Source organism: Plecotus auritus, assembly GCF_963455305.1.
Source record: "Plecotus auritus genome assembly, chromosome: 2".
NCBI classification, from domain to species: Eukaryota; Metazoa; Chordata; class Mammalia; order Chiroptera; family Vespertilionidae; genus Plecotus; species Plecotus auritus.
Window position 1 is genome coordinate 24148661 of NC_137771.1, and position 12331 is coordinate 24160991.

General features: G+C 49.4%; 2 protein-coding genes across 4 annotated transcripts in view; both read right to left on the reverse strand.

Moving 5' to 3' along the window:
* The window catches only part of STK40 (serine/threonine kinase 40), a 38993-nt gene extending 38359 nt beyond the window's left edge, over positions 1–634 (reverse strand). Inside the window, exon 1 of the mRNA XM_080654619.1 lies at positions 398–634. The gene's annotated coding sequence lies outside the window, so the exon portion shown is untranslated. The remainder of the gene's footprint in view (positions 1–397) is intronic.
* A 6047-nt stretch (positions 635–6681) lies between these two features.
* Positions 6682–9353, reverse strand: LSM10 (LSM10, U7 small nuclear RNA associated). 3 transcript variants are annotated; one of them, XM_080655229.1, is made up of 2 exons: positions 9137–9353; positions 6682–7474 (listed from the first exon to the last, which is right to left on the reverse strand). In XM_080655229.1, exon 2 carries the CDS (start codon positions 7456–7458, stop codon positions 7087–7089), a length of 372 nt encoding a protein of 123 aa, XP_080511355.1. In that variant the 5' UTR covers positions 7459–7474; positions 9137–9353; the 3' UTR covers positions 6682–7086. The 3 variants fall into 3 exon arrangements, with proteins under 3 accessions (XP_080511355.1, XP_080511357.1, XP_080511356.1); XM_080655231.1 differs by having other exon boundaries at positions 6682–7477; XM_080655230.1 differs by having other exon boundaries at positions 6682–7477; positions 8813–9231.
* Between the last annotated feature and the right edge of the window lie 2978 nt (positions 9354–12331).

The window sequence follows — 12331 nt, forward strand, 5'->3', positions numbered from 1 at the left end:
CACCCTGGGGACTCGTCCTAACTTTCAAGTCACTCTCGGATCGGGAGCGAAGCATGGAGAGGCAGAGGGATCTCTTAGGGGAAACCTGGCTGGTTAAAACGCCGGTGCCTTCACTTGCGGGCGGAGTGACTCCGGGCAAGGCTGGCAGTGTCCACCTCCCAGGGCTTCCGCAGGACTAGGGTCCCCGAGGCCCCCGGACCCGGCGCGCAGCAGCTCCCGCCCCCGCAGCCCGGGAAGGGCAGACCCCAGCAGAAGGGGGGGCATTCTCTGTTGCCATTTCTGTCACAGCCAGACGGCCTCGGGCTGTCACCACAGTCCCATCACCACAGCCGCTGAGGCCCGCCCAGAAAACCCGCACCCTCCGCCCGGATCCCCGCTCCCGGACCCCCGCCCTCACCTTCCCCCGCTGCTCAGCGCTGCTCGCCCATAGTCCGTAGCCCGGAGCCGGGACTGCTCGGAGCTCCGTCGCGGGGGGCCGGGCCGGGGCCGGGCCGGGGGCGTGGGATCCGCTCACCGCCGCCTCCCAGCGCAGCAGCCCGAGCCGCCGCCGCCGCCACCGCCGCCGCCTCGCTCCATGGCTGCGGCGCCGCCACCTGACAACGGAAGTGACGCACAGCCCCCTCCTCCCTGCCCTAACCGCAGCCCCGCCCCCTCTCCGGGCCCCGCCCCTCGGCCGTGTCTTCGGCCTCACAGCATTGGGATTGGCCACCATCTTGACGATGGGCGGAAGCCTTCAGGCTAGAGGCCAGATTCCAAATGAGGATTGGTTCGGGGTGGGGTCCGGCCGAGACCTGTGAAACGATTGGAGGCTGAGATGCTAAAGGGGCGGTACTTACCGCTTATCTAAGTCTGCGGAGAGGCTCGGCCTGAGGCACCGCCCCCGCCCCGACTCCACCGCACCTCGCGTGCCCTACAGTGTCGCCCTGCCAGGTTTGGAGAAGTCTCCAGTAGTTGGAAGATCGGCCAGTTGTAGTGTATTTATCAGAAAAATGGTTCTTCCTAGATCCCCATTTCTCGGTTTCTGGAGTTCTGTGCGGAGAGCGCTGCGATTAGATTCAATAAATGACAGGAATTCCTGTCGAAGCCCTCACAATTCCTTTTCCTCTGGGCCCCTCGCTTTTGTTGAAACCCGCTTCAACCTGAAGATCCCTGAAGTCTTGACCAGGGAGGTTTACAGTGAACAGTTCTATTAATGATTCCAGTCATCTAACCTCAGCCCCTCCTGTTGCAGTTTCGGTCCCTTTCTCCTCCTCCTCCAGCAACCACGCCCTCCATGAATCAGCTTCTTACACCAGCAGATGAGCCCTTTAAAGGGATTGATTGCATCAGGCTGGTGACTCACTGGGGCCCTCTGAGAGCCTGGCTTCCCTCCCCTGGCATGCAGAAGCAACTAAAAGGGCTCAGTGGCAGCAGCACCCGCGACCATGGCCGTCACTTCTTTGTTTCAGAGGTGCGAGCTGGGGAGCTTGCTGCATATGACTGCCTGATTCCTGGGTGTCTTGCCAGCTGTCCCTTGGGTCACTCTGCATCCATGTGTGGGCACACGTGTCCAAACCTGTGTGCACTGCTGGGTTTTACGAGGGCATGTGGCCAGGCACTTACCTGTATGTGCATTTGTCATCTCTATACAGGCAGTGCCAGGACATGAGAGTTGGTGTATGAATCTGCCTCCTCCTGTGTCTATCTGAATGCCTGGTGTTCACTGAGCAGATGGGGCTGAATAACAACAGTCATCAAAACAGCTCCCACTGGGGGTCACAACCCGTGTGGAGCACTTTAGAGACATCAGGTTAGGAGTCTATTTACAGATGAAGAATCTAGATCTCTGAGATGGGAAATAACCTGTTCAAAGACACACAGCTTATAATGGCAGGGCTGTGGTCTGAACCAACTCTGGCAGATTGTGAAAAGATTGGATTTGAATTCTTACTTCACTCCTTACAAGCTGACTGATGAGTGTAAGTTCCCCAACCTTCTCCACCTGTCAAAATAGGGATAACACTTCAGGGGATCACTGTGAGCATTCAGTGTGTGGAAACAGCTTCTCACAGGACCTGGCGAGTAAGAGTGCTTTACCCGCACCTCAGTTACAGAGCTCTGATGAAGTGGATGACAGGAAGTCAGGCACAAAGAAGCCAGCCCCTGCCCCCAAAGCTCTCCTCTCTGACAAAGGGAAAAGCCTAGGGATTCCGGAAGCCCTGACTCTGACAGGAATGAGTTTTGGGTTTTCCAGAGCTCTAATTATCAGCTAATGAATCACTAGGAGCTGACACCCCCCCACTCCCCACCCCCCACCCCCAGGAGACTTTCAGCTGATTCAAAATATAGGATTTTAACAAAGGAGAGAAGGAGGAAGAGAAAGTGGGGAGGAGAAGAGGTCGTGAATAGAAACTAAAGGTGCCAGCCAGAGGAAATGAAAGGACACCATCATGAGACTGTTGTGTCTCACACACACACACACACACACACACACACAACCATGGTGACATACTCTCCAACTCTGGGCATACTGGTAGACAATACTGCCAAAACAAAGTGATGCCTGTGACAATAGCATGAGATGGTTGTTTGATGAGGTATAGGCAGGTCTGCCTATCGCAGAAGGAGAGGAGGAGACCTTCAACCCCGACGAGCTTACTCAGCCTTCTTAAACCCAGCAAATCCTTCTTACTGGCTGGCTTCTGGCTTCTCTTTGTGGCCAAGCCCCAAGGCCTGGGTATGGCAAGTTTTGAGTGACTGGGATCCAGCACTGAGATGAGCAGGGCACTGCTTATCTTACTCTGTCATCTGTGTGATGTCAGGGGTGCTGGGGAGCAGAATAATGTAGTGTAGTATCATGGCGTTTGAGTCATACAGACCTGAGTTCAAATCCCCGCTTTGCTGTTCACTAGCTCTTCGACTTTGAGCAAGTCACTTAACTCTCTGGGTCTGTTTTCTCATCTGTAAAATGGGGCTATTAATATATACCTCCAGGGTTGTTATAATGATGTGATGAGATGATTCTTTCATTCCACAAAGATTTGTGGGGGGCCTGCTAGGTACAAAGCACTGAGCCAGATACTGGTGATCCAGTGGGACCAAACAGACTACATACAGCTCTGCTCTCCCGTAGCACATAGGGCCCTGGCACAGGGCCTGGCACACAGTGAGACTCAACAATCCATAGCTACTTATGATGATCATCTTGGCATTCTGCCATTAACTTAATCATGGGAGCTGAGGAGAGTCCCCTCCCCTGAGGAAACTAGGCCTGTTTCTTCAACTATGAAATGACAGGGTTACCCACAGGAAATACAAAAATGAGGTACCTACCTGCAACTGTGGGTAACAGGGTCAGAGTTAACACAGTGGAGTCTCAAGAACGTGAATGGCCCGGCTGGTGTGCCTCAGGAGGTCACAGTTTTATTCCCAGTCAGGGCACATGCCTGGGTTGCCCGCTCGATCCCCAGTAGGGGGTGTGCAAGAGGCAGCTGATCGATGATTCTCATTATTGATGTTTCTGTCCCTCTCTCCCTCTCCCTTCTTCTCTCTGAAATCAATTAAAAATAACATAAAGCAAAATTAACTGCATTTGCTAGGTTCAAAGTACAACAACAATCAGTCTCATTCTTTTTAAAAAATAAATATTTATTTTATTGTTTTCAGAGAGGAAAGGAGAGGAGAGATATTGATGGGCTGCCTCCTGCACACACTGGGGATCTGAAACACAGGCATGTGCCCTGACTGAGAATCAAACCGTGACCTCCTGATTCATGGGTCGGCGCTTACTAGTAACAACTGAGCTATACTGGCTGGGCATGCAGTTAATCTTTTAAAACTGTTTCCTTCTGTAGTACTTGTTCCTGGGTACTGTTAAAGTTTAGGTTGAGAAAATATGTAAAGTAAAGCTATATTGAGCATCTATCACACACACACACAAATGACAGAGTCAGACAGGATCAGTGGTTTCCAACCTTCTCACTTCAAAGCTTCTTTTAGTATTTTCTCTCCACAAGAGCCTCACTTTTGGCAAGATTTTGTCTCCTGTACAACCTGCAGCAAGCCATTTCTCCCTTTTTATTAATTAGAGCCTCGTGTCACAGCCAGGAGAGTTTGTGATCATGAGGAGCAAGCCAGGTGACCACCATATTGTTGGTGGAATTCCAGCCCAAAGCAGAGACCAAGCTAGCTTGGTTACTTTTCACTTACTCTGTACTGTTTCTCTGGGTCCCTCTGGAACATTGATAAGAACTCAGGGGACCCCTACTGCCCTCAGGGATCCTTCAGCCAGGGATGCCAGACTGGAACTCACTGAACTGGATGTTCTCCTTCAAGTCCCCTCCAGCTGAGCTAGAGCTGTTGTATCAGGGAGATGTGAATGTCAAGCTGCCTGCCCACCCAGCTCTCCTCTGAGCCATGGTAATTGTCCCCTCCTGCCAATGAAAGAGAGAGACCCCTGTACTCTTCTCTCCAGGAACAGGAGGAGAGGGAGGGGACATGCTGTACCACCTGAACGCTCACAATTCCTGAGGACTGTCATCGATGAGGCCCCCCACATTGATGTACATGCGGGCTTGCACAAAAGCTACAACATGAGTCTCACAAAACCCAAACTCCGATGGGGTGATGACATTTGAAATATGTCTTTTATCTTTCCCTCGGTGTCCCTGGGCCTTGCCTTTATGCAGATAGCTAGGTTAATCTGCATTCCTTACGTCAGGAAACAACTGATACAACAGAATGCAGAGTTCATTTTTAGCTTCTGAATTCTAAAGGCCTAGCCTTCAGGGAGGAATGGGAAGAATTTCTGAGCAGATACAAATTTAGAAAACCGTGTAACAGGGGCTCTGGGAGACTGACTTGGGGGCAGTAGTCCCTGAGAATAAAGATTCTCCTCAGCCTTGTAGCTGGAGGGGATCAGCTAGGCCTCAGGGACTGGAAAGCAGGAAAAGTTGTGCCCCTTTTCCTGGTGGAGTGCCAAGAAGTAACAAAACCCTGTCAAGAAACAGCTGTATGTTGCATTTGGGCACACAGGGCCTAACTAACCCGAGACCTTAAGAATTTAGGCCTGGGGGAGGGGGGATAAGGACACATATGTAATACCTTAATCAATAAAGAAAGAAAAAAAGAATTTAGGCCTGGCTGGCCTGGGAAAAGTAGGATAAAAATCTGCACATTGAGACGGAGATGGGTTACACTTGGAGGGGAAGTCAGGAGGTCTTTTGGTCGGGGAGGAGCAACTCAACAGCAACCTGAGTGGGCTGGTGACCAAACACCACAACAGAACCCTCGTGGACCTATGCAACCTGAGTGCATTGAAAACAAAAGGCCAGAACAACACGGGCCATCTCAGTGGATGCTAATGTGACGGTGTGACCACCAGATCAGACTACCTTTCCCATGCTTTGGCATCTTGAAAGGAAGTGCCCTAGAATTCAACCAATTCCAAGAAAAGTGGTGGTAGTGGTATGTGTGTGTGTGGTTCTGATGAGGTAGTCCAAGGACAACACTTTGACCAAGACTGTGCTGGAAGGGCATGCAGTGACCTTGGGCTGCTAGTGCCCAAATGAACACTCCTATCAAATCTCCCTCAAGAAATAACAGCATCTTAAGGTGAAGGGCCCTGCCTAACTCAACTCAGACTGGATTTCAGTTCTGTGGTTCTTGACCACCTCTTCCATCTATATATATAAAAGCCTAAGTGACTGTTTGACCGGTAGCTATGACACACACTGACTACCAGGGGGCAGACGCTCAACATACAGGCATGGAAACATGGAACAGACTGATGAATCTCAGATTTGTGCACCAGTGGGGTCCCTCGGCCTGGCCTGTAGGGATTGGGCCGAATCCGTGCACCGGGTCTCCAACATCCTCCAAAGGGGTCCCGGATTGTGAGAAGGCGCAGGTCAGGCCGAGGGACCCCACCCGATCATGAATCCGTGCACTGGGCCTCTGGTTAGATTATGAGCCCCTCTCCTGAAAGGACCACATCTTACTGTCAATGTGTACTCAGCATAAGGCCTGGCCCACAGCGGCTGCACTGATGTTTGTTTGATGAAGACAAACCTGCTAGTGCCACAGGACAGAGCTGCTTTTACTGAGATGGTTGATTGCCTGTGGGAGGGCTGGTATGGTTGCAAAGCAGTGACAACAAAGACTTGGATTCTAATTTCCAGAACCCTTCTTCCCTGAAGACCCAAAGACTCTGAGAATTGGAGCCTGATTTTGTGCTGTTGTTGGATGAGTTCCCACACTGCAGGGGAAGGCTCAGGATTACTCCATCTACTCCACCTCAGGAAACAGCAATGAGACTAACAGCCCCCTCAGCAGGGAATCTGAACAGAAAAGCCAATTTCTATCTAACCAGACTGAGGGACTCTCCTATCACAACTCTCAGACTTTGCTGACTATTAGTACTGTGTGAGAAACTTACAAAAATCCCATGCCCAGGCCATCCCCGATACCAATGAAATCCGAATAGATGAAGGTGGGACAGGTGATTCCAATGTGCAGCCAAGTTTGAGACCCAGCACCCTAGGACCAGTGGTCGGCAAACTGCGGTTCACGAGCTACATGTGGCTTGCGAGCCGCGGTTTGCCGCTCTGTTGACTAATGAGTTTGCCTACCACTACTCTAGGACACAGGACCAACAGGGAGCCCATACTCATCAAGAAATGCATGAGGCACACACTTGTTTTTGTCTAAGTTTAATTTTATAAGAAAAAAGACACAATTGCAAGAAAAATGGGGACACTTAGGGTGGCTGAGGTTGAGCACATTTAATAATCCTCACTGGGAGAGGGTTGAAAACAATCGGACAGATTCCCTGAATCAGTAAATCATCGACTCAGATGCAAATGGTCAAAAGGGGGGATTGTCATCTACCCCAAGGCCACAGATAAATAGGATTGTGGATCCCAGGGTGAGTCTGGGAGGTGTAACACTGTGAAAGGCAGCTGTGATAGGTGTTGTCTGCCAGATACCAGTTTCTGGGCTGGCCCTACTCCCTTCCCAGGTTCTGGGCAGGGATAGATGGCAGGCAGTTGGCTCAGAAGAACTCTGGAGGAACCTGAGTGGTGACTAGGGCTTGCCGAAGGGACAGGCTCATTTATGCTTTTTGGTGGGAAATTCCCGCCGGCCCTGCCCCAGGCTGCCAAAGTTGCGCACACGATGGATGATCTGCAGCTGCCGCTCAATGGTCTCGGTGATGTTCACGTCATCTGGGATGTGGACATAGCGGACGTTACGGCCTGTTACAAAGAGGTCATCCAGCTCAGCCTGACGCCCCCAACGGTCCGTGTAGGTGACGTTGGCTAGGCGGATGTTCATGAAAGCATCAACGTTGTCTATGCGTCCATGGGCCACGCTCTCATCCCGCAGGTCCACAGTGGTTACCTGGCCCTGGAGGCCCTGCAGCAGGATGATCAGGCTGTTCTCGGAGATCGTCCGTTCCTTCATCGAGTGGCTCACTGCCATTTTCCCACACTGCTGGCTGCTTGAGGGAGGAGCACACAGATGCGAGCTTTAGCAGGCTAGGGGAGTGCATTTGCCAACTCACCTCCATCAGGTTATAGTATAAAATCCCCAGCACAGATTTCCCCAAGTTTGCCCACCTTCCCAATTTTTGAGTCTAGAGCACCCTTATGAGCCAGGTGCTTCATGTACACACCTCAGAGAATCCTCTCACCACCTTGCAAGCCAAGGATTACTTATATTCATTTTATAAACAAGGGAAATGTGGCCAGGAGAGGTTGAGTCACTTACCCAAGGTCAAACAGTTGATAAATGGAGGTGCTAGGATTCAAATCCATAGCTACCCTATTCCAAAACACACCAGGGGTTCTGAACCCTCACCATAGCTTAGAATCACCCAGTGGGTTTTTCCTAGCCGCTACACCCCAGAGGTTCTGATTCATTTGGTCAGGGGTGGGACCCCGGTATCCTATCTTTTAAAAGCTCCCCAGGTAATTCTAATGTGCATCCAAGTTTAAAAACCACTGCTCTAAGATGTAGTTTATACTCTTGCTATTCAAAACACGGGTCCATGGACCAGCAGTTTCAGCATTACCCAGACATTTGTTAGAAATGCAGAATCTCCAGTCTCTCCCAAGACCTTTTGACATGCATTTTAACATGAACCCTGGGTGAAATCACCAGTAGTTCTCAATCATCAGAATCACCTGGAGGACTTATTCAAACATATTGCTGGGCCCCACTCCCAATTTCTAGCTCAGAGGGTCTGAGGTGGGGCCCAAGAATGTGCATTTCTAAGAGGTCCTCAGGTCTACATAATGCAGCTGCCATGTAAGTAGAAATTTAGCTCATTAATTTAAAAAAAGTGCATATAAAGCACAGGTTTTGAAGGCAGAGAAACCTAGGTAGGAATCTCCACTCCACCCACAAACTCTGTAAACCTAGGACTCTTATTTAATGTCTCTGAACACTGTTTCCACATCTATTTTTTTGTTGTTGTTGTTAATCCTCACCCAAGGCTATTTTTCCATTGATCTTTTAGAGAGAGTGGAAGAGAGAGGGAAAGAGAAACTTTGATATGAGAGAAACACATTGATTGGTTGCCTCCTGCAAGCGCCCTGACCCGGGAAAAACCTACAACCAAGGAAGTGCCCTTGCCCAGAATCTAAAGCCCTCTGGTCTGCAGGCAGACGCTCTAGCTCTATCGACTGAACCAAACCGGCTAGGGCTGATCCCACATCTATTAAACCACAGGCTAAGTGAGGCTAACAGAATCTCACCATATTGAATGTACTTGACTTTGCTTTCAACATGCCCTGATATTTTATTAATGTAACTTTGCCTTACTTATCCTTACATTCAGACTCTGAGTGGAAGGTGCTGGAACTTTAAGACCTCGTTCAGAATCCCGACAGGGCTGACAGGGTGGCACGGTGTGGCAAGCGAGCCCACGCCGCAGATGAGGTAGGCTTGGAGCTGGGCGGGAAGGGTCTAGCATCCCACCAGCTTCGCCAGGAGCATGCGCCCAAGCACACACGCCCGGGCTGCACAGTGACTGCAGTCAGACATGGGCTCTAAGACGGGCTCAGCCGCTTTCTGGAAGGGAGACCTCTCTCAAGCCACTTAGTTTCAAGCCAGTTAGCCCACTGATAAATGGGGATGGTGAAGAGCCTTTACTCACAGAGCCTTGGGAGTGGACTGGGGAGATGAGCTACGCTCCGCAAATCGGCAAGACGTTGCTTCCGCTGCTCCCCACGGCCCTCCGCGGTTCCGTATACCCTCCCCCCCGGCCCCGCCCCCGGGTTCCCCGGACGCAAGCGGAAGCTAGCGGGCGCCTAGCTGGGCGGCCTTACTCCAGCTGCGGGATTTAGAAACCATAGCAACAACCAGGCCGCTCTGGCTTCAGGGAGCATAGATAGCGCTCAGTGCGCAGGTCCGCGCCACCGCGGGCCGAGCCTGAAATACAATCCCCAGAATGCCCCGCGAGCGCCGCGCGACTCGCGCTTTTGCAACCCCCGGCATACCTCATTGAAAGGTCTCCTTCTCTTTCTCATTGGAGTCATTCATTCATTCATTCATTCATTCATTCATTCATTCATTCATTCATCCATCCAACTAATATTCATTGTGTAAGGCTCCTTCCAAGGCTCTGTCCATAGCGGTGACAAAAGAGACAAGCTTCCTGATATGTTGACTCTTAAATCTACTGGCGGGGGCAGGGAGGGATGTCAATTAGAAAACAGAACATTATGATAAAAGTCCTTCAGAGCATTGAAATAGGGTAATGTGATAGAGATTAGGTGGCCTTTTATTGAATGATCAGGGATGTCCTAATAAGGTGACATCTGAACTGAGATGAATGACATAAAGTCAACCTGGTGAAAACTAGCAGAGGAGCACTGCAGAGGAAATGGTTTGTGTGAAGACCTGGTGGAAATGAGCTTGTCAACTTGGAAAAACGGAAAGGCCAGTAAGACTGGGGAGAGCGGTGTGACAAGAGATCACAGAGGAAGACAAGAGCCAGGTATTCAGGATTTGTAAGCCAGGTATTCAGGATTTGTAAGCCAGGTATTCAGGATTTGTAAGCCAAGGTAAGGAGTTTGGCTTTCTTGGTTAGGCGTGTAGGTTCTGGAGGCAGTGCCAGGGTTCAAATGTGCTCTTTGCAAATGGACTTCAGACAAGTTAATTATTCTCTTTGTGCCCCGCTTTCTTCATCTGTTACTAGAAGTGCAATGATAGGCTATCAAAGGGGAGTGACATGACCTGATTTACATTTTTGAAAGGTCACTCTGTATAGCCTTGGAAAAGTTTCTGTCTTCTCTCAGCCCCAACTTTCTCATTAGGAAAAAAATTAATGTTGATTTCAGAGAATTGTAAGGTTTGAGTGGCCTTCATTAATGTGTGACAGCACCTGGCACATAGGAGAAACTCAATGAGTTAGGCTTGTTTGATTCTTTCACTCTCATACAGAAGCTTCACCATAAGCATGGAAGCTGGTAGCTGCACAGAATGCTGAAAGGCAGCTTTGATCTACAGAAATGCCTGTCTTAACACTGGATGTTAATGAAGACGTTAAAGACAAACAGTCTGGTTGAAAAGGTCAAAGAATTTTTGAGCACTTTGTGATCTTTCTGAAGACTACAGGCAGCAAAATGATTCCAGATACTTCAGCTTTGTGTATCTTCCCAGCTCTATATTCATACAAGTCTCTTTAGAAAACTCAAGTTTTTAACCATTTTTGTTCCAAGAAAAGAAATATTTTAAAAATGAATCTTATATATTCCTGGCTGGCGTGGCTCAGTGGTTGAACCTCAACCTAGCAACCAGGAGGTCATGGTTTGATTCCCAGTCAGGGCACATGCCCAGGTTGCAGGCTCAATCCCCAGTGGGGGCATGCAGGAGGCAGGCAGTCAATGAGTCTCTCTCATCATTGATGTTCCCATCTCTTTCTCCCTCTCCCTTACTCTTTGAAATCAATAAAATATATTTTTAAAAATAATAAAAATCAAGAAAAAAAATCAATCCTAAATAATAAAAGCCTAATATGCAAATCGAATGGTGGAATGACAGGCAGAACGACCAGTTGCTATGACATGCACTGACCACCAGGGGGGAGATGCTCAACACAGGAGCTTCTCCCAGCCTGCAGGCCCCAGGCCAGCGACGGCGGGTGCCAGTGGGGGCCTCCCCGATCGCCCTGCCAGTCGCCCCGCAGAGGGAGGTGACCAGTGGCGGGGGGCAGGGCTGGCGAGCGGGCAGCGCCAGGCTGTCCAAGGTGGGTGCCAATGGGGGCCTCCTGATCACCCTGCTGGTCACCCCACAGATCGGCCCTGATCGCTGGCCAGGCCTCGCGACCCTACCCATGTACGAATTTCGTGCACTGGGCCTCTAGTCATATAAAAGTTTATGGCCAGTTACTTTCTTCTTCTCCTTCTCCTCCCCCTCCTCCTCCTCCTTCTTCCTTTTTGGTTATAAACAACAACAAACCAACCTAAAGGCATTTAATTATCTCTCATGGTAAGGATCTGGAGGTAGATTGTTCCAGAATCAGTATAGTGCCTAAACTATATCATAAAGGATCCTCCCTCCTTCTGTCTTTCCCTTCAGTTATCCTCCTAAGCAGGTTGGCTTTCCCCCCTGCTTCTAATCTCATTGTTGACTGTTTTCTTAACTGGAAATTTAATGTTACATAGTAAATGGTAATGTGCCCTGTGTAAATTAGTGCAAAATGCTAAAAGTGGTGTTTAAGTAATCTCTAGGAAAAAATAAGTTTTAAGTACTTTTGACCAGTGCCTCCCCTTCCATCTTAATTTATGTGGAAGATAAGACCAAATTTAGCATTTTATCACTTCATTGACATTTATTAGTGTGTCTGTGACACATTTAATGAGGAACAAGTTAGACTTTGTTCCCAGTTTGTAGTGGAATAGATTTTAGAGAGAGAGGAAGAGAAAGGGATAGAGAGATAGAAACATCAATTCACTGCCTCCTGTCGGCTGCTTCCTGCGCACCCCCTTTTGGGGATGGAGCCCGAAACCCAGGCATGTTCCCTGACTGGGAATTGGATTGTGACCTCCTGGTTCATAGATCGATGCTCAACCACTGAGCCACGCTGGCCGGCTGGGCCCCTGTTTTTAAGTCACACATTCCTACTTTGAGAACTTTGTGATTATTCTTTGCTTCATAGTTTACTTTGCTTCTCTGTAGGGTTATAACTTAAGATTTTTTACCTTCCCCCAAGAGAAATTATTACTTTTTTTTAAATATATTTTTATTGATTTCAGAGAGGAAGGGTGAGGAAGATAGAAACATCAATTATGAGAGAGAACCATTGATTGGCTGCCTCCTGCATATTCTCTACTGGGGATCAAATCCG

Coding starts and splice junctions, on each gene's coding strand:
- LSM10 (XM_080655229.1), bottom strand. CDS start 7,458: ATGGCAGTGAGCCACTCGATGAAGGAACGGACGATCTCCGAGAACAGC.